The 22,192-nt window shown below is 36.5% G+C and overlaps 1 protein-coding gene across 1 annotated transcript; it reads left to right on the top strand.

Moving 5' to 3' along the window:
* The first annotated feature begins 3,368 nt into the window (after positions 1-3,368).
* Positions 3,369-5,754, top strand: LOC111519118 (E3 SUMO-protein ligase ZBED1-like). The gene is made up of 3 exons (XM_023178178.2): positions 3,369-3,483; positions 3,543-5,167; positions 5,225-5,754. Exons 1-3 carry the CDS (start codon positions 3,459-3,461, stop codon positions 5,411-5,413), a joined length of 1,839 nt encoding a protein of 612 aa, XP_023033946.1. The 5' UTR covers positions 3,369-3,458; the 3' UTR covers positions 5,414-5,754.
* Positions 5,755-22,192: the final 16,438 nt, after the last annotated feature.

Below are 22,192 nucleotides of genomic sequence, written 5' to 3'. Positions count from 1 at the left end.
ATTATGAGACACCCTATAAACGAACAAAATATGGGAAGTCTGTAGTTTGGGACTACTTTATAAAATCTTCGAATAGCAAATCGCCAAAGTGCAAAAAATGTGCCAAAACTTACGCAACCAGCGGAAACACAACCAATTTATGGAAACATTCGAAACTCATTCATCCGAATTTGACTGCGTCTGATGTTCGGGGAACGATGGCAGCAGGCTCTATTTCTTCTTATTTTCAAGATAAGTACGTACCGTCATCGCTACGAAAAAATGCACTGGACAGTGCAGTGACATATTCTATAGCGTCGGATCTTCGTCCATATTCATACTTTGCAGACCTCAAATGATCACAGCTTTAAGTACTGTGTTAAAAAATTTCTTTGTGTTCCTGCAACGTCCACTGAAAGTGAACGTATGTTCAGCAAAACTGGACTTATAGTAAGTGAGAAACGGAGTTCTCTCAAACCCAAGCAAAGTGATATACTTGTATTTGTAAATAAAAACGAATGGATCTCAAAAGGAACATATAACAATAATTAGTTACCATTGCTTATGTAAATTAATCGAAATATATGAAACACTTTATTTTTTGTTTTGAAGTTTATAGTTTATTTTTTTGAATATTAATATTCTTTAAGTGTTATTCTTTAAACGCGAATTTAACTTCTTTTTTACGCTCTAAGTTAAATATTAATTTAAACTTCGATACATCGATGGTTTTTTTTTTCAAAAGACTCAAAATATCGAGGTACGCAAACATCGAAGTTTTACCAGCACTAGAGTGGAAGACAGTCATGGGGAAAAGTCGTTGCTCAGCTTCAAATGCATGCGTACTTAAATCACTTACACTTTGACAGCGGCAAGGGACAGTCATTGTTAATAAATAATAATCACACTTTAACCGAATAAAAGATTAACACAGTCCACACATTTATAAACAAACGGTTCTAATAGCTTTTATACATTTCAAATGCCAAATGTTTTTACAAATTTTGTCACTCTCTTTAATGGATTCAAAATGGGCAACAAGTCAAAGGAAATTGATCCCGATTTACGAAACCTTATCGTTAAATTGCGTGATGCGCACGACGCACACGTCTGTCTAGAGAGTTCAGAAAATATTCAATTCGACTGGCTCCGTCAAATCCAAGCCAAGTGCTGGGAGGTCTCCGATTCTGACCGAGCGAGAGAGAAGGGACGTTTTGAAGACTGTGCGACTAAATGCTGGCATATCAGCAACTAAGATTGGTCAGGATATTAGCGAGAGGTTTGGCAAGGATCTTCATGCGGACACAGTGCGAAAAGTTTGAAAAAGTAGTCTTTCATATCCGTGTTGCACGGAAGAAGCCTCTCATATCGAGTGTAAACAAAGCGAAAGTATTTGGTTAGGTAATATTGCTTCGTATTCAGTTTTAAAGTTCTTGAACGCAACAAGCCGAACAAGCAACCAACGAAACAAATGAGCAGTACAAAGACTATGAAGAGTTTTTCTCCATACTTCTAGATCACGAACAATATATGTATATATTTTGAATTTAATCTACTAGCTTTATTCTTCTTTATTTTTATTAGGTAATTTATTTCTTGGACTAAATCATCTAGGGTTTTAAAAATCACTTTATAAACTTATATTCGACTAACTAAAAATTTGTGTTTTGGTATGCTTTGGTACTTCCAATCAGTGATTAAATTCGTTGAGGTCGTTAAATTTCAGCTGCTTCCAGCTTCTGCTTTTTCAACTTTTTCAAAATGAATCAATTGCTTCCGAAAGAAACAAAAGTCGAATAGAGTTGGAGAAAACATCGATGTTTTTTTCGATGTATCGATGTTTCGCAATTTTGGAAAACATCGATGTTTGACAGCGACTATCGATGTTTTCTTTGTACACCTTTAGCAAAGAAAAAATCAATTTTTTTAGAAAAAAGCGAGCGTATTTTTCATATTTGCGTTTGTAATATTTTAATTTATTCAGAATTAGTGTTTTGTGATTATGGCATTACGATTGGTGTTGCCAGCCACGTGGTCCTTCATTTGCGAGCCTCTCTTTTTTTGGAAGGTAAATATGAAGAAGTACATATGTATATGTTTTCAAATTTAACGATTATAATTTTAAGGAAAATTAGGGTATGATGAACCATCAAGAACTCAAAGATGTTGCAAATAAGTTTTTGTGCATACCCGCAACATCCTGTGAGTCGGAAAGGACTTTCAGCAAAGCTGACCAAATAATTTCGGACGGACGAACGCGAAAACTTATATCAAACTTTAACATCATGTAAATTATTTAAAATCTATATTAAATAATCTTTCAAATTTTGTAATCCTTCTTTTGAATGAAAAAAACCTTTTTTGTTAACATTTAATTTTTTAATAATGGTAAAATCGTTTCGTTTTCGTTTTAATAATTACTGAATTTGCTTCGTATTCATTCAAAGCAAAAACCGTTAAAAACATCGATGTTTCTCCACCTCTACAGTCGAAGCATGATAACGTATGCTTGCAATAAGTGCGAGTGAAAGGAACATAGTGTTGAGTGCGAGTGAGACGGTGATGTGATTGTTCTTGTCAGCAAGCAAACGTGCACTGAAGTTAAGTGTACACTTCGGAAAACTTCGGTTTCCGACGAGACCACCTAATAATATTTCAACACGGGATGTGCTGTTCGTTTGCACTCATTCATTCGTACGCGATGCATGGGTCACTCGATTGGCAAATACGAGTAAGTGTGAGACCGAGTTTCCAAAGTGGTCGCATTGCCCCGCCAAATCAAGAATAAACACAAACAGCTGCCGTCTGGCCATCCGTCCGTATGATCGCCTAGATCTCGGAGACTATAAGAGATAGAGCCACCAAATTCGGTATATTGTGTTGTGTAGTATGTAAAGTAATTTGAAAAAACACAATTATCTGCCGTAACTTTTTACCTTGTCCAATCAAATTATACTAATATCCAAATTTGATCCAAATCGGAAATAAATAAATTGTTTAAGTATTTTATTTAAAGTGTTATCTGGCAACAAGAGTACAGTTATTGGATCCATATTCTCTTAATGTTTGCTTCTTCGGGGCGTACACTTTACCTATTTTAGAAGCTGTAACCTTTTTAAAAACACACTGCAACATTTTTAACTCTTTAAAAACCACAAAATTATTGAGACAAAACATTCCAAATATCATTTCCATTTCTTCTCTTTCCCCATTCCCTTCTACATGCATGCTAGAGCTGGGAAAACCATCGATGGCACCATCGATATTATCGATGGAACCGATGGAGTGCGATAAATCGATGGAAATTTTTCGATGTCGATATATCGAATTTCTTTTTGGTTCCAACACGTGTGTAAGTAATTTGCAATATATAGTAAGATTTTGTTATTATTAATTTTTTCTGCCTTTCTTTACATACAGGTGTACTTACTTTTACTCTATTAAAGTACATTTTTAACCCTGGCAGTTCCTCTTTTAAAATGGACAAGTTTTTGACCTCATCCCGTAAGCATTTTAAAAAGAAACAATTACAGGACAATTTTTAAGAATTTTTTTTTTTTTAGAAAAAGATCATGATCCCTCTCCAACATCATCAAATGAACCATCTTGTTCAAAATCTGAACCGGAGCCTAAGCGCAAAAAGTGTATTTCCGCAGTGTGGGCACATTTTGACAAATTGCCAAACAAACAACTTGCAAAATGTCATTATTGTGGCAAAGAATACAAGACAAGCGGAAACACGTCCAACTTGTTAGAGCACTTAAAACGGGCCCATCCTCTTGCCCAGCAAGTTAATAACGAAAATACGTCTTCTCAGTTAGAGCGATATTTAACACGGACAGACGTTTACGGTCCAACATCTTCCAAAAAGGAAGCAATTGACAAAGCCATTGCTGCAATGGTCGCAACGGATTTGCAACCATTTAGCGTTGTCGAAGATATTGGATTTAGAAACTTGATGAGGGTGGTGGACCCTAGATACGTCATGCCCTGTCGAAAAACTCTGCGGGACACGCATATTAAAAATATGAACGAGAGTATGACGGAGAAATTGAAGGGCATTCTTGACTCCGTTGACTCGTGCGCTATCACAACAGATGCATGGACATCTCGTGCAAATGTTAGTTATCTAACTGTAACGTGTCACTTTATTTTAAATTTCGAGCTTAAGACGGCAGTGCTATCTACAAAGCCACTAATGGATGAGACAAACCATTCAAGTCTAAATATTGCCAACACATTGCGGGAAATATGCGATGAGTGGAAAGTGTTCGACAAACTGCACACCATTGTGACCGACAACGCAGCATCTATGATTAAAGCGTGCGAATTATTGAAAAAGAAACACTTACCGTGTTTTGCGCACACTCTTAATCTTGTTGTGCAAGATGCTTTAAATCTGGAAAATGTGCAAAACGTTTTAAAAATCACAAAAAGAATAGTGTCCTACTTTAAGAGTAGCGCTATTGCTTATGCAAAGTTCAAAAATGCCCAAGGCACCGAAAATCCTTGCTCTCTATTGCAAGAGGTCCCTACTCGCTGGAACAGCGCATTACAAATGATTCAGAGAGTGTTGCGGACAAGGGAGCCCCTAACTGGCACCCTTTTAAGATGTCATAATGCTCCGATTCCACTGTCAGAGGATCAATTTCGGATTTTGAAGGACTTGTGCTCGCTTTTGGAACCGTTCGAAAAAGCCACAAAACATGCGTCTGCTGCAAAGGGCGTTACAATTTCATTAATTGCTCCTGCAATTTTCGCCTTATCGCAAAGTTTGGAAGAGCTCCATGAGCAGATGTTAACACCTGTAGGGAGAGAAACTTGCGAGTTTTTACAGAGCAACGTAAAAAAAAGGCTATTCTCATATGAGAATAGATCAGCACCACGCCTTGGAACTCTTCTTGACCCACGCTTCAAAAAGGAGGGTTTCCAAAATCCGTCAAATGCCCAGCAGGCCATGTTGATGTTGGAGGGAGAGGTTCATAATGTAATACAGGGCGTGAGATCTAAAAACTCCACAGAGGAACTGCCAAGGAATGATGAGGAGACTCCATTTTTATTTAAATGCATGGCAGGAAAAATAAAAGAAAAAAACAAAAGTTCACGGGCGGACTCAATTATTACCATTCGCCAATATATGGAGCAGCGCAATGCTCCTCATGACAGCGATCCGCTCCAATATTGGCAGGTAAGTTAAGTGTAGTTTTTTTTAACAACTTTCATAATTGTACTTTCTACAATACAGATTAACAAGGAACATTTATTTGCACTTGGACAATGCGCAATAAAATTCTTGTGTATACCAGCAAGTTCAGCTGAATCAGAGCGCACATTTAGTAAAACAGGAGCTATTGTGACGGAACGGAGAGCATGTTTAAAACCTAAACAAGTGAACACATTGGTTTTTATTAACAAAAATCAATGGCTACTTTAAAATAACTGTGATATTGGAACGAATTGATTTTTTTTTAAATAAGAACCTCTCATTAGCATTAAGTTTTGAAATCACCTTTTGTTTTGTAGTATTTAAGAGTACAATAAGAACCTCTCATTAGCATTAAGTTTTGAAATCACCTTTTGTTTTGTAGTATTTAAGAGTACAATAAGAACCTCTCATTAGCATTAAGTTTTGAAATCACCTTTTGTTTTGTAGTATTTAAGAGTACAATAAGAACCTCTCATTAGCATTAAGTTTTGAAATCACCTTTTGTTTTGTAGTATTTAGGACGAGAAGTCACCTTTTTTGTTTTTATATTAAAGAACATTCAGAAATTACAAGCTTAAATCATTTTAATATATTTTCGGTTGAATTAATTTATAAAGGGCAAATTTATAGTAGTTAAATTATACGCTAGATAAATCGTAACGATGATTATAGGCAAGGTCATGAGTTCTGATACTTTTGGTTGTCCCTTTTCGAATATTTGAAACTTTGTAATATTGAAAAACGACACCAAAATATATATGTTGAATAACTCGTTTAAATTTTCGATGGAACCATCGATAGTATCGATGGTTTTTTCCATCGATGGAAAAAATATCGAGTGGAGCAACCATCGATGGATTCCCAGCTCTAATGCATGCTGCGATTGGCGCACACATACATACAGTTTATGTAGCCTTGCGTCTGTGTGTGTATGCGTGTGCTCTGATGATTTGAGCAATGACATAGTAGGCGGCGCTGCCAGCAGCGTTTGAGCAGAGCCGATGTGTATTGTCGTTGTCTCTTTTTTCCTAACTCTTTACGAAAAGACACAGCGAGCAACTGATTTACCGGTTCTTAAATGAGCTCGCTTGCGCTCGGAGCGAAACTGTTTTTTTTTTCTATTCTGTTTTGTTCTTGGTTGGTTTTTCCAAAACCGTTTTGTCGTGTTCGATGAAAATACAAGTCTTTTGCGTATGTATTTATATAATAGCTCGCAAATAACAATTGAGTGTTTTGCGACGTCTTCAAATAAGTCTCTTTACTGAGTATTTAAAAACAATACTCGCGAGCAGAGTATTGATAATCTCTTCGTTTTTCTCACACGCGCTCGGACAACAATCGTTTTTTTCGTTTCTTTTTCGTTTTACTTAGACCGCGAGTATTTGCATGAGTGAAATGAAGCAAAACGTCTTTGAGCGAGTGATGCTTATTAAACGTCGGAGCTCAATAGGAGCAGACAATTTAAACACTCTGTTATTAATTAAGCTAAACAATTAGTCAAAATAAATAGGAAATATTCATTGAATTCATTTATATTGTTATACCCTTGCAAAAAGGGTATATTAATTTTGGTCAGAAGTGTGCAACGCATAGAAGGAAGCATCTCCGACCATATAAAGTATATACAGTGGCTCACAGCTTATTCGACCCACCTCATATTTCAAACTTTAAAGCAACATAACTTTTTTTGCAGTGGTGATATTAACAAAAATTAAATGCAGTTATGATTGTTAATGTTTAAACTTAAGAAAACAATCTTCATTTATTATATATTATTTCAATTTTACGATAGGGTTAACAAAAACTAAAAAAAAAGAACAATTCTATGTCACAGCTTATTCGACCCAATGACTTTATTCAACAGCTGCGATCATTCATTTCTTAGAATAACGGTTATTTTTTGACGTTTGCTTTAGTTGTTATGTCCGTAAGTAGATTTTGCACTTTTCATTCGATTTTTTCCGACAAAGCACGTTTTAGAGCCATGGGAAAGCGTACATCGATGGAAAAACGGGAATTGGTCCTTAAACATTTCAAAGAAGGACATTCTCGAAGGAAAATAGCTGAGTTTGTGGACATTCCCGAGTCCACTGTTAAAGGAATTATAAACCGTTTCGTCCAGGAAAACAGAGTCGAAAATAAAGGGAGAAAGGCTCCAAACAAAATATTAAGTGCGACAGATGAACGGATTATTGTCCGTAAAATTCACGAAAACCCAAAGATTTCGGCTCCAAAACTAGCTGTTGAGATGGAGGAAACAATTGGTAAAACGTGTTCTGCTGAAACCATACGCAGAGTTCTCAGGAATAACGATCTACACGGGAGAATCGCTAGAAAGAAGCCCTTTATAAGTAAGACCAACCGAGAATGCCGCTTTCGATTTGCAAAGGAGCATATAAGCAAGGACAATATCTTTTGGAAGCAAGTTATTTTCGCTGATGAGTCCAAATTCAACATTTTTGGCTCTGATGGACGACCCTATGTCTGGCGAAGAGCAAATACTGAGCTCCATGACAAAAATTTAAAACCAACCGTAAAACATGGCGGTGGCAGCGTTATGGTTTGGGCCTGCATGTCCTCAGCGGGTGTCGGGAGACTTGAGTTTATTGAAACAACCATGACAAAGGATATTTATCTAGATGTTCTTAAGAAAAATTTGGTCCAAAGTGCAGAGAGTCTTGGAATAAAAGAGAATTTCCGGTACTACCAGGATAATGATCCAAAGCACACTTCCGGCATTGTGCAAACCTGGTTAATTTGGAATTGCCCTCACGTCATCAAACCACCGGCACAGTCACCAGATCTCAACGTGATTGAAAATTTGTGGGCAATTTTGGACAATAATATCCGAAAGAGGCAAATAAAAAACAAAAATGAGCTAAAAACTGCCCTTATTGAGGAATGGGCCAAAATTGGCTCGGAAATTACCCGAAAACTGGTTGCATCAGTTCCAAACCGGCTGAAAGCTGTTGTAGAACAGAAGGGAGGCCACACCAAATATTGAAATATTAAAAATATGACTTACATCTAGAATAGTGACCCTTTAAATTAGTTGGGTCGAATAAGCTGTGACATAGAATTGTTCTTTTTTTTTAGTTTTTGTTAACCCTATCGTAAAATTGAAATAATATATAATAAATGAAGATTGTTTTCTTAAGTTTAAACATTAACAATCATAACTGCATTTAATTTTTGTTAATATCACCACTGCAAAAAAAGTTATGTTGCTTTAAAGTTTGAAATATGAGGTGGGTCGAATAAGCTGTGAGCCACTGTATATTCTTGATCAGCACGACGAGACGAGTTCAAATAGCCATGTCCGTCCGTCCGTCCGTCCGTCCGTCTGGATCAACGCAAACTCCTCCTAGACCGTAAGAGCTACAGAGCTGAAATTTTGCATGTAGGCTTGTATATACTGCAGGCGTTGTATATCTCGGATTCAGCCGGATCGGATCACTATATCATATAGCTCCCATACAAACGCCAAAGTCACGAACAGTGACTTTTCTTAATAACTTCGTTATTTTTTGAGCTATTGTCGTGAAATTTAATATTGGTGAGTTAATTACACATATAAACGACTATGCCAAATTTGATCAAGATCGGGTGACTATATCATATAGCTCCCATAGGAACGATCTTTCGAAAACAGTGACTTTTGTCAATTACTTCGTTACTTTTGAAGCAATTGTCATAAAAATTTATATTTCTCAGTTTAGCATAACTATTTATGACTGTGCCAAATTTGATTAAGATCGGGCGACTATATCATATAGCTCCCATAGGAACAATCGGTGGTGAACAGTGACTTTGATCAATAACTTCGTTATTTCCTAAGCTGCTCTTTCGCAAATATTAGACCTTTTACTCAAAAAACTTGCAAGGGTATACAAACTTTGACGCGGTCAAAGTTACCCCCGGCCCTCTGGTTTTTTTTTTTATTTTTTCTATTTTGTCTAAGTGGCCCTGTCATAAAGGCAACTGAACAACGGGGATCCGGGTTCGAATCCCAGGCTAGTGTATGGATGTGGTAGCTAGTGCTTGGAAAAATTGTTAGGTTGATAATTTACAACTATGTATGTATATCCTAAACTAAATAAAACAAACAAATATTTTTCTATTGTTAATCAAGTATTCAATTGAAGCTAGAAAAAAAAAAGAATTATCGGAGAAAAATTAAATATTTTTGACTTATTACTTACATTAAGAAAAATAAACAAATAAAAACGCAAAATAAAACTAAGTAAATATTATTTATTAAAAAAAATCCTTAAAGAGTGTTTGCAAGACTTTTTGAATTAACTTATTCAGTCATTCACTCACTCACCGAGTCTCAACTCGCGAGCGACAATTATAGTACTCCCGAAAAGAGAGTCGTTAAAAGAGTTCAACACGAAGAACTCAACAACAACTCTCAAGCGAAGACCGAAGCAAAATAGAAGTATTTTTGAATTATACTTTTCAAAATGAAAATCCGTTCAGCTGCTTCGGCTCCACGTGTTCGCTGAGGAATTACAGAACTTTTTTTTCATCAACTAAAATTTCCTTTATAATAACAATTCAGTTCAATAACAGGCCTTCGGCAGCCTGGATATTTCCTCAGTTACCCATGGAATGCACAATGTACGTTGAATTTCAGCATTTGCCGTCAGGATATTAGCGTCGGACATAACTCTTAGGGCCTTGTTTTGGAACCTTTGCATGATTTTTCGGTTAGATACGATTAGATTCACTTAATCAAATAATTATTTTCCAATTCTTTAATTTGGATATTCTTAACTTCAGACGATCTCCAGTTATTAAAAAGCTATTTATATATTCGGTTTACTGGAATGTTTTCAAATTTGACTAATGTAAGTGGAATTTGAAAGTAGACAGATACTTAGTTTCATTCTACTTAACTCGGCTTCTTATGCTCTCCAAGAATATATGAGTAGAAGTTACGATGGACAAAAGGATCTAGCGGATAAAACTCTGGGTAACATCACAGGGCCAATGCTTATGGTTCTTGGATTTAGCGCCTACATTCACAGTTGCTTGGCGATAAGTGTCGATATATTTCACAAGGTGGCGGCCTAAGGATCAACTCTGGACTAAGGCCACTAGGTATCTATATAGATATAGAGCTATATATATGTGTGATTTTACTTTATCCCGGTTTATTTATTTAAATATTATTAAAGGATTTCCTTATTTAGTCTTATATTATTAACAATGTTTCTTTGTGTTAGGAATACATATATTTTATATTATTTAAATGGCCTCAGTGATAATTTGGGTGTGCGATGTGATCGAGGCGAGAGTACGATTGCAAGTGCTTTTTGAATCAACGCTTCTCTTTAGTTGCCCATGAGTGAGTCAACCAGATAGGTACGGCCGCTGCGTGTCGTTCTGTCTCGCTCACTAGCTACTGCCCGATTGCCATGATTATGCCCGCCTGACACTTCACTTCCTACATATGTATATAAAAATGAAATCCGTTTTCCTTGGTCACGGCATCACGCGTGAATGTCTGGACCGATTTCACTAATTCCTTTTTTTGTTTTATTTGTTATTACAAAGGTTCTTACGGAGAGGAGTTAGGAGAAGGTTCTTACGGAAAAAATATTAAGAAAATCTTCGCGAGCCCGAATGAAATGGGTTTTTATAACGGCTTTCCGTGTATCGACCGCAGTAGGGGGGGCAGTTACATGTTTTAGTTACAAACGAAAAGTTACTAACGAAATAATGCCTTTTAAAAAAACGAATTTGGGTCGTCGTACTCATAACGCAGAAAGAATCAGAAGCAAACGTTTGCCGATTTTAAATCCACAGAAACTTATTCATAAAATTATAGTATTTGCAGTTGAATTTTCGTTTTTAACAATGCCACCAACCAGACGTACAAGCTTAGACCGCAGGACTCGAAATACGGCAAGTCAAAGAAATATAAGAGCAAATCAAACTGATGAGCAACGCGAAGCGCGAAATGAACTTGAGCGGAATCGATATGAAGATAGAAATTTTAATCCCCACAGAGCTGCATTCAGTTATAATGTGGCAATTGATTACAGTTCAGCGAAAAGTGTTGCTATTGGACAAATGAGTATTGTGTGTCCACGTTGCAAGGTATTGAAATTCAAATTTACGCCATTGGTACCGCCACCGGAGCCACTACGTTCATTGGTATCTGGAATTGGTCCAGATTCATTTTTTGACTTATATCCAGCGGTACAATAATTGTTTTCAAATGACATCATTTATGGCAACAAAGGTTATTCGAGACAATTTAATTCGTACTTTCAAAGTAAGAAATTAAAATGGTAAACAATTTTTTAAATTTTACTACCTATGGCAAAGAAGTTTTTTAGGTCTTCTACCTATAGCTGTCATGGAAGGCTGTTCAATGTCGAGGTTTAAAGTAGTTTTAATTTGAAATGATGTAAAGTATTGTGGCAGTATTTTGCGAGCCACATGGTGGCTCTTTGCTATACAATTACCTGTATATATATATATTCTTGCAGAATATCAAAGGTCAAACATATCATCGAACAGGTTCCTTATTGCAGTGCCTTATCAAGACTATAAATTTTTGCAAATATATTTTGTGGGCAATTCAGCAAGAGCACACAACTCAGTGAAAAGATACCTTGTGGAACAACTTCAAACATTTTTTTATCAACACAATGAATTCGTTGCATTATTCACAACTGCATTAGACCGCATTCCATCTGATAATTACAAAATTGTTATCAGAGCTAATAAGGCGCCTGCAGGACAACATGCTGGACGTTTTAATGTGCCAACAATTGATGAAGTGGCTATTGTCGTTGTGGGTGAAAATTTAGAAAACCGAGACATTGTTTTATATCGCCGGAACGATCATATGATGCCTTACAATATCCTATCTTATTTTGGCAATCTTCATTTTTCAATGAAGATGATAAGTTCAGTTACAGGTAAATTATTAACAATATGTTTACTACATTAAAATATATGTTTACTAGTATAAAATTTATATTATTATGATTACACAAATAAAGTAAGTAAGTCGACTCGTCAACTTGGGTATACCATACACCAGGTGAAACAAATATTTAAAATTTCGAAAACAAAATGTATGTTTATTAAATTGTTTTAACATGCCTCGGTACCATATGCTATCTCGCTCACTCTACAAACACACGAGCACTCTAGCGCCGCCACTAGCCAACGGCCAATTCTGCCCTTAGGGATCGCGTAGCAAAATACGTTCATACGTATATTTTGTATGTTTCTAGTCCGATTTCAATCAAATTTGGTAGTTTGATAGAAATAGATAAGATTTATTAGTCTGCCAAATTTAATCGCGATGGTCAAAAAATTGCAAGACCCAATCGGTTTTTTCTAAATTATGGAGGCGGAAGTCGGCGTGGCAACATATTAAAATATATATATTCTGCGCGCATACTAAGCCAGTATACATACTAAATTTGGTGTCTTTAGCTTTGTTAGTTTTCGAGAAAATCAGTTTTGTTTAATTTTCAGGGGCGGAAATGGGCGTGGCAAAATTTTTAAATAGTCAATATCTGCGCGTCTATTAGGCTAGCTTACATACCAAATTTAATGTCGGTAGCTTACATAGTTTTTAAAAAAATCTGTTTTTTGTAATATCCGGGGGCGGAAAGGGGGCGTGGTAAAAAGTTGGAACAATTATTTTCTGCGCGCTAACTAACCGAGTATATAAACCAAATTTGATGTCTCTATCTGCTATACTTTTTAAGAAAAACAGTTTTATGTAAATTCTGGGGGCGTAAGGGGGCGTGGCCAAAATTCCAATTAACTCTATATATTTACATACCACACGAGTCTACATACCAAATTTGGTGGCTCTAGCTCTTATAGTCTCCGAGATCTGCGTGTTCATACAGACGGACGGACGGACAGACGGACATGGCTTGATCGACTCGGTTGTTGATCCTGATCAAGAATATATATACTTTGTGGGGTCGGAGATGCTTCCTTCTGCCTGTTACATACATTTTGGCGACTTTAATATACCATTTCACCCTTTGGGTGTATGTTATAAAAATTGTTTACAGGTGCTGTGGATATGTACATATGTGAAAATTGAAACTGAACGATTGACATTTATCAGGTTGAACCAGGCAAAACTCCGTTCCGAGGAATACATTCATCTTCGGGATGCCATTTATGCTGATGGAAATGCACAGAATGCTGGCAACTATTCTCCCAGCAACATACGTTGGAAGTCCGCGTCATTTGCATGAATATGCTCCAGATGCTATTTGCTATGCACGACATTATGGCACACCAGATTTGTTTATCACATTCACATGCAATCCAAAGTGGACAGAAATTCAAGAAGAATTATTTACTAGCCAATCACCCATTGATCACCACGATATCACTGCAAGGGTGTTCAAAATGAAATTAAAATCACCAATCAATCATTTGATTGGTTGAGAGGATAAGACCGAATGATATTAATCATGTGTTATCAGCAGAAATTCCCGATTATAATGAAGACCCACTGTTACATGAGGTTATTACAAAAACAGAGGGCCGGGGCTAACTTCGACCGCGTCAAAGTTTGTATACCCTTGCAAATTTTATGGTAACTCTTTCCTTACCTATAGCCATCAAAGTGGAAAAAAGTTCAAGCTAAAAAGCCTAATGTTTGCGAAAGAACGGCCAACAATCTTAGCATCAGAGTCACTGTTTTCCACCGATCGTTCCTATGGGAGCTATATGATATAGTAACCCGATCTTTATCAAATTCGGCACAGTCATTAACAGATATATTAAATTAACAAATGTTTAATTTGAAAGCAATCGCGTCAAAAGTGACGAAGTTATTGACAAAAGTCACTGTTTTCGAAAGATCGTTCCTATGGGAGCTATATGATATAGACACCCGATCTTGATCAAATTTGGCACAGACGTTTATATGTGTAATTAACTCACTAATACTAAATTTCATGACAATAGCTCAGAAATTAACGAAGTTATTAAGAAAAGTCACAGTTCGTGACTTTGACGTTTGTATGGGAGCTATGTGATATAGTGATCCGATCCGGCTGAATCCGAGTTATACAACTCCTGCAGTATATACAACCTTACATGCAAAATTTCAGTTCTGTAGCTCCAACGGTCTAGGAGGAGTTTGCGTTAATCCAGACGGACGGACAGACGGACGGACGGACGGACATGGCTATTTGAACTCGTCTTGTCGTGCTGATCAAGATATATATACTTTATATGGTCGGAAATGCTTCTTTTTGCATACTTTTGACCAAAATTAATATACCCTTTTTGCAAGGGTATAAATATGATACATGGTCCATGTGGAATATTAAATCCCATTTCTCCGTGTATGGTTGAAGGAAAATGTTCAAAACGCTACCCAAGACAATTAGTAGCAGAAACTATTACTGGAAATGATGGATATCCTCTTTATTGCAGCCGATCCATTGATGACAATGGAAAGTCAACAACAGTCAAAGTAAATCGACAGGACATTGAAGTTGATAATCGTTGGGTTGTCCCGTTTTCGCCACTACTCTGCAAGGCATATAAAGCACACATAAACGTCGAACTTTGCTATTCCGTAAAATCCATAAAATACATTTGCAAGTATGTGAACGAAGGTAGTGATATGGCTGTCTTCGGAGTTGCTGTCGAAAATTCAAATGATGAAGTCACTCAATATCAAATAGGCCGCTATGTTAGTAGTAACGAAGGCATGTGGCGTATATTTCGGTTTCCTATACATGAACGACACCCTACTGTTTTTCACTTGGCCGTACATTTGGAAAATGGTCAACGGGTATATTTTACAGATGCAAACCTATTACAACGAGTTGACAGGCCGCCATGGACAACACTAACCAGCTTCTTTGAAATGTGCCAGAATGATGATTTTGCCGGAACGCTACTTTATTCAGAAATGCCAAGATATTATACCTGGAATCAATCATCAAAAAATTCCAACGACGAAAACGAGGACAACCAGTTACAGGTTTATCCGCAAGTATTTTTCACCGATGCACTAGGCCTTTTTTATGCAGTCCATTCCAGTCAAGACGAATGTTTCTATTTCCGTTTACTGTTAGGATTAGTACAGTCATTTTCGGGTAGAGAATTATGGATTCATTTTTATATGGAGGATTCAGTTCAAATTGAATAGGTACTCATACCTAAGATATGTCAGCTATACAAAATAAAGTAGTGCATCATTGCAACGCTGGGGTGGTACGAAGTTTGCCGGGTCAGCTAGTTTAATATAATTTACATACTTTTGATTTATTTTACGAGGGTTTTGCAAGGGCATCAAACAGCGATCCTAAGATACTTTTAAAAATGAAAATAATAGTATGCCAAGAGTATTTTTAGTTATAAGTTTTATATTTGAAGCCATTGGCTTAGTAAACGGGACTGAGCCTCCTCCTATGAGCCTAATTTATAAACAGATAGTAAATGTTTATGGTGTCTAAAGTGTGTAGGCTGTCGGTGTATATTTGTATCACCAATTTTCTTTGTCAAGAGCAGTTGGGGCCATCGTTTTGAATTAAATGTCTGGTAAGAATTTAAGTTGAGTGCAGTGTTAAGTTGCCATTTTCATTCTCATTGTCACTTGCAATTTGTTAATTACTTACCCGATGAATGGTCCCAGCAATTGTTTCTTTCTGCTTTTTGTTGTCTGCTTTTAATTTCAATTACCTGTCGGATTAATGCACAACTCCACAATCTCAGCCTTTTCCTGCGATGCTGGCAAGCTGCAGATTTAGCTCCAACTCGTTTCCATTGTTTATTGCCACTCAAACGCCTCTTCCACACACTTCACATGTCCTTCCTCTTTCTTTCTTGACGACCATCCTTTTTTTAAATTCATACATACATACTTAGACTTCCCGAGGACATCAGCTAAGAGTAACTGAGCTAGGCGAGCTAATATCAGTGTGCCATGCACTAGTAGGTTGTTGATGGTGATCAAGAGTATATATACTTAATATACTCGAAAATGCTTCCGATTTGAGTTTTTTCACTTATTCTAACTTAACCCACAGATTACTACTATACTTTGAGCGGGAGCAATCAGGGCAAGCAAAAAGTAGATCGATTAAGAACAACTATGAATAGTAATACAGTACTAATTAAGCCGGATCCCCACTTCCCCCTTGTCACCTTGTCGTCTCACAACTCCAAACGCCAAAAAATAAAACAAATTCTTTTTAAAAAGACATTAAATATTTGAATTGAGTCTTGGCAGATGTATTGACATGTCTTTAAGTTGATATTTCTTTATTGGTGCGATATGGCGCAGAGCATGTTAAACAAACTTCGTCTTGGCGAGAAATCCTGAAAGTGTTTAAGCCAATTCATTTCTTGTAATCTTAATTTCTCGCTTCTTGCTCTTCTCACATTTCGCCAACATGAAGGCATTGACACTAAATGGAGTAAACAACTTATCACTTACTTTAATCAATATCTAGTTTGGTTCGAAGGTTATATTTATGTATACCCTGTAAATGTCCCGATTGCCATAGTATTCTTTTAACCCTGGAATAAAAAAAAAATAGAAATTCCATTATCGGTTGGTTATGGATTACCCCACTCGACCGATTTACGCGGAAAAAAATTAGATAATATTTTAAAATTGAATAATTTATTTTTTGTCTAAACAATAATTGGAAAAAAATATCCAATGCCAAATTTTTCTTCTCAAAGGCTACATTTGCATTTTAAACAATTGCAATTGTGCATCATTTTGATGAATCCTATCCTTCTGAGAAGAAACTCAATCGAAATGAGAATGCAAAATAGCGCGGTGAAAAAATAGCACTAAGCACATGTTGTTATAGAAAAAATCATTTACGTGAAAATTATCATTGAGAAACTCTCGTGTTTAATACAAGGTGGCGCAAAAGAAGTCATCCGATGTTGTTTGGCCCTCATTTTTTTCTAAATAAAAAAAACTTATGTTTATTTGGGCAATGAATTTCTCAATGTTTAAATAAACACAACTTAAAAACAGAATCAAAATTTTTTATAAAAAAAAAAAATTAGAGCCAAACAACATCGGGTGACTTCTTTTGTAGAAAAAGTTATTTTTAAAGAAAAACATAGTTTAAAAACAAAATTAATGGCTTTTTTTTAACATCGGTCGCCGAAAGCTTTGCAGTGATGAAAAGGGGAAAGTTATCCAAAAAATGTTACATCGAACTTAGCAAACTAAACCTTAACAAACTAAATTCACGACCTCTTATTTTATACACGGTATATTGTACCATTACACTAACGGAAGGCACGCCGTTACTTTGGAATTTTTATTCCAAAAAAACCCTTTTTCTATATGGTACAATATACCGTGTATAAAATAACAGGTCGTGAATTTAGTTTGTTAAGGGCGAAGCTCTTACACTAATTTTTCATAGCGCCTAAGGGTATGCACAAAAAGGTGGTCTTCGGTATTGTAGGCTACGCCAACTTTTTTCACTTCTTTTAGTTGGCAATGTAATTCCAAACTAGTTTTAGCGTTGAAGACATGGTATGGCTATTGCAATTCTGTTCTTTAGCAAAGTCTGCTGATGATAGAACTTGGTAGTTTCTGAAATAGCTATACGGACAACCTGCTCACCTTTTTGTGTGTTGCCTTTGAAATAATCTTCTTTTGCAAGATTGACCTCGAGCCGGCTAAGTTCGATTTAAATTTCAATAGGTCGTAATCTCTAACCAGATAACAAAAAATGTTACAAGAAGGCAAAACATTCGGTCGAATACTGGGCTGTTGCAACAAAATGATCAGTAACGCCAAGAAATTCGGCCCAAAAGTGGAATCTCGTGAGCGAAAATCCGTAATGTCGCCATTACTCGTCAAGCGTCTGGTAAGACAAAGCAAAAAAGAGCCATATCAGCCAGCAACAGAGCTTAAAAAAGATTTTAAAATTTCTGCATCTGGTGATGCATCCATACGTACTAGGCTACGGGAAACAAATTTAAATGCTCATAATCCGAGAAAAGTGACACTATTGACTATTGCGCTTGCCAAGCAACGCTCCAAATGGCCAGTGGAAGGAAGAAGAGGAATATATTGTGGACAGACAAGACCAAAATCGTGTTATATTGTGGGACAGGATCTCATATATTAATGAACACAAAAAAAAAACGGTGAAACACGGTGGTTTCAATGTATGATATGGGCGTGCTTTTAGTACTTTGAATTTCGCAATATCCTATGGTGCTATTATTTTCACCGCAGCTGTATATACCTTATGGGGTCGGAAACGTCTCCTTCTGTGTGTTATACCCTCTGCAAGGGTATAACAAGAAAAATGTGAAAAACCCAAACTAGAATTGCAGAAGTGCTAGTTAAGCTGGATATATGTATGTATGTTATTAGAAATGAAGTAAGAACCATGCATCAAGTGAAAAAAAATTAAAATTTGTAAGACCAAATGTATGTATATTCAAATAAAATCGAATTACGATTTTAAATATATGTAGGATGTACATATGTTGGGACGGGAACTGGGTTTGCTTCAGCCAGGTTAAAATTCGGGTTTCTTGGTCACTTGGGGTTTGGAAAGCGTTGAGACTTCCTTTTTGGTTTCTGTCCATTACTGTTTTACTTTGGCTGGTAGCTTAACTATTTAAGCCCCAAAAGACACACTGACGTTCTATGACAATGTCGTCCATAATTCAAACACGACATTGTATATATATTTGTTTTGTATGAAGTCTTATTAAAATCTGTGGTGAGGCAGACAGGAAAATTTAATTCACATGTATGTGATGATCTGAGGGGCGTCAGTCCTGTGGAGGAAGGAATGGGAGATCCAGCGGGTGCCTTCCCTTCAGTCGTCTTGTGTGGGTACTGTTGTCCAGCAGGGTTTAATAGACAGGCATGATCTTCAAGCCTCAAAAGGTATCATTCGCTCAGCTTGCGGATTTCTTCTATTAAGAATGGAATATTTAGGTCTCTATGCAGGCGCGAGCTTCTGACATACGGGAAAGCATTTACGATTCGGGGCAATCACTTGTTTTGAAATCGCTGAAGGATTTCAATATTTTAATGGGATGCGGAAAATATTACATACATTTTTGTAGAGAGAAATTCTTCAAGCAGATTAGTAGAACTAAAATATAATTTTTTGTCTATTTGCAATCGAATCACGGTTTGATGCCGATTTGCCCAAATTTAATTATAAAGTAGAGTTAGAGTATTACCACTAACCATAGAACACATAGATGGGACAAACTCATGATTTTTTGATTGCAAACGCTAGCCTGAGCCATGATAAAATAAGTATAGATGGTCCCATCGGCAGCAGCGCTGCTCACGACGAGGTCTTATTTCAAATGTCGTTCGACTTCGTAGTCAGTTATCAGTTATCAGTTGTCGGTTTACTTTTTTTTCATGCATAGGACCGTACGATTTGCCGACGGGACCACCTTGTACTTATTTCACCATGGCCTGAGCCTGGAACCCCAGAGAACATCGGCAAAAGCCGAACAGCCTAGAACAGAGGTAGGCGCCCATTGCCCATGGCTAAATAAGTGTAAGGTAGTCTACTCTACTGCCAAACTAGCTCTTGTATAATTCTATGAGTGCGTTTGCTTTGACAAGCAAACGTGCACTGGCAAAAGAGCTAGTAAACCCGAAGTCAAAGGCAGCCGAGTAGACTACCTTACGAAAGCACTCGTTTTGCCATGCCATAGCCCGTGCGGGCACTTTTGCTCGGCAATTGCTCGTGAAGCCGTCTGTGTGCATGCCGATGTGAGCACGAAGTACAAGTTGAGAGCGTAAAAAAACAGCTAGTAGGGATGGGTATCGGAGGGTGAAGTATCGATACTTTGGTATCGCGATACTTTAATGAGTCAAAATCGATTCCACGATTCTTGAAGCCTTCAAGTATCGATACTTGCAAGTATCGGTGTCTGGTATCGGTCAAAAAACGAGGCACTTTCGAAGGCTTTTTACATAAATTATTATTTTATTTCTTTTTAAAGAATTTTGATACAAAGCTGCTCCTTATTGCTTAAACGTGACCAAGATCAAAATAAACTGAAATAAAAAATTAAAGAAACCACAACTCGTCATCTAAAGATGCTAAAAACAGTCGTTGTTGAAGGTGAGTGGACGACAAACGGTTTCCCTCATCAGACATAATTAATCCGGCACGAGAAAAGATCAATCAAAGTTTACCTCTGCAGAGATATATCTTATATCGGAATTCGAAAATGAAGCTGATAGTCCAGTGTCATCGGCATTCTTCGCTGTCCCATCTTTCTGTATATTGTGGTGCAACCGCAAATGTTTCCATAAATTTGTCGTATTGCCGCAAAAAGTATATTGTCGCCCGCATAAATTGCACTTAGCTTTTTTTCCACGTATATCAAAATGTTTTCTCGCTCCACTTAGTTTAAACATTTTGTATTTTTCAAAACTCAAAAAAGAGCTTACGTCAAACAACACAACATATAAGGAAATGTACAAACTAACGCTTTCAACACAGATCACTCAGATGATCTATATCGATCTTGGGTATGTTCATCTCTTTCATATCACGCCGAAAGTAGAAAGAGATAACAGTACATCAAAACTCGACCCAGGTGTCGGCAGTATTGCGTGTAGTATCGTCTGCAGAAGTATCGATACCTACAGTATCGGCGAAATGGAAGTATCGCGTCAAAAAATCGATACTTGGTACACCAAGTATCGATACCTGAAAGTATCTGATTCTGATACCCATCCCTAACAGCTAGTGTTGCACAGACTTTTGACGAAAGCAGTACTATGTCGCGTTGTTACGCAGCTACAAGCAGAAAAATTAATGCTTCACTTTCTTACATGGCAACTTAAAAAATATTTTGCCATTATTTATATTTTGTCCCTAAAGGTTAAAAATTATATTATAATATAAGGCAACATGCATAATGTAATATAAATGTAAGATATTTACTTCAGATTTTTGTTTTTGGAATTTTTGATAGACTCACACTTTTTTTGGAATATTAGTAAAATATATTAGAGACCTTACGGGAACCGAACTGCCTTGAAAGCCAGTTGAGACTACAATGAAATATTATGGGGCAAATTTACTTCAGATTTTTGTTTTTGGAATTTTTGATAGACTCACACTTTTTTTGGAATATTAGTAAAATATATTACAGACCTTACGGGAACCGAACTGCCTTGAAAGCCAGTTGAGACTATAATGAAATATTATTGGGCAAATTTACTTCAGATTTTTGTTTTTGGAATTTTTGATAGACTCACACTTTTTTTTGGAATATTAGTAAATATATTACAGACCTTACGAGAACCGAACTGCCTTGAAAGCCAGTTGAGACTATAATGAAATATTATGGGGCAAATTTACTTCAGATTTTTGTTTTTGGAATTTTTGATAGACTCACACTTTTTTTGGAATATTAGTAAAATATATTACAGACCTTACGAGAACCGAACTGCCTTGAAAGCCAGTTGAGACTATAATGAAATATTATGGGGCAAATTTACTTCAGATTTTTGTTTTTGGAATTTTTGATAGACTCACACTTTTTTTGGAATATTAGTAAAATATATTACAGACCTTACGGGAACCGAACTGCCTTGAAAGCCAGTTGAGACTATAATGAAATATTATTGGGCAAATTTACTTCAGATTTTTGTTTTTGGAATTTTTGATAGACTCACACTTTTTTTGGAATATTAGTAAAATATATTACAGACCTTACGGGAACCGAACTGCCTTGAAAGCCAGTTGAGACTATAATGAAATATTATTGGGCAAATTTACTTCAGATTTTTGTTTTTGGAATTTTTGATACACTTTTTTTGGAATATTAGTAAAATATATTACAGACCTTACGGGAACCGAACTGCCTTGAAAGCCAGTTGAGACTACAATGAAATATTATGGGGCAAACTTACTTCAGAGTTTTGTTTTTGGAATTTTTGATAGACTTACACTTTTTTTGGAATATTAGTAAAATATGTTACAGACCTTACGAGAACCGAAC

This window comes from Drosophila willistoni (assembly GCF_018902025.1).
Source record: "Drosophila willistoni isolate 14030-0811.24 chromosome 2R unlocalized genomic scaffold, UCI_dwil_1.1 Seg167, whole genome shotgun sequence".
NCBI classification, from domain to species: Eukaryota; Metazoa; Arthropoda; class Insecta; order Diptera; family Drosophilidae; genus Drosophila; species Drosophila willistoni.
Note: the sequence above shows the minus strand (reverse complement) of the source record. Positions and strands in the feature narration are given on the sequence as shown.

Bases quoted from the DNA above. Each gene is read 5' to 3' on its own strand.
- LOC111519118 (XM_023178178.2), top strand. From the start codon at position 3,459: ATGGACAAGTTTTTGACCTCATCCC. The intron at 3,484-3,542 runs GTAAGCATTTTA...TTTTTTTTTTAG, and splicing joins CAAGTTTTTGACCTCATCCC to AAAAAGATCATGATCCCTCT. The intron at 5,168-5,224 runs GTAAGTTAAGTG...TCTACAATACAG, and splicing joins ATCCGCTCCAATATTGGCAG to ATTAACAAGGAACATTTATT.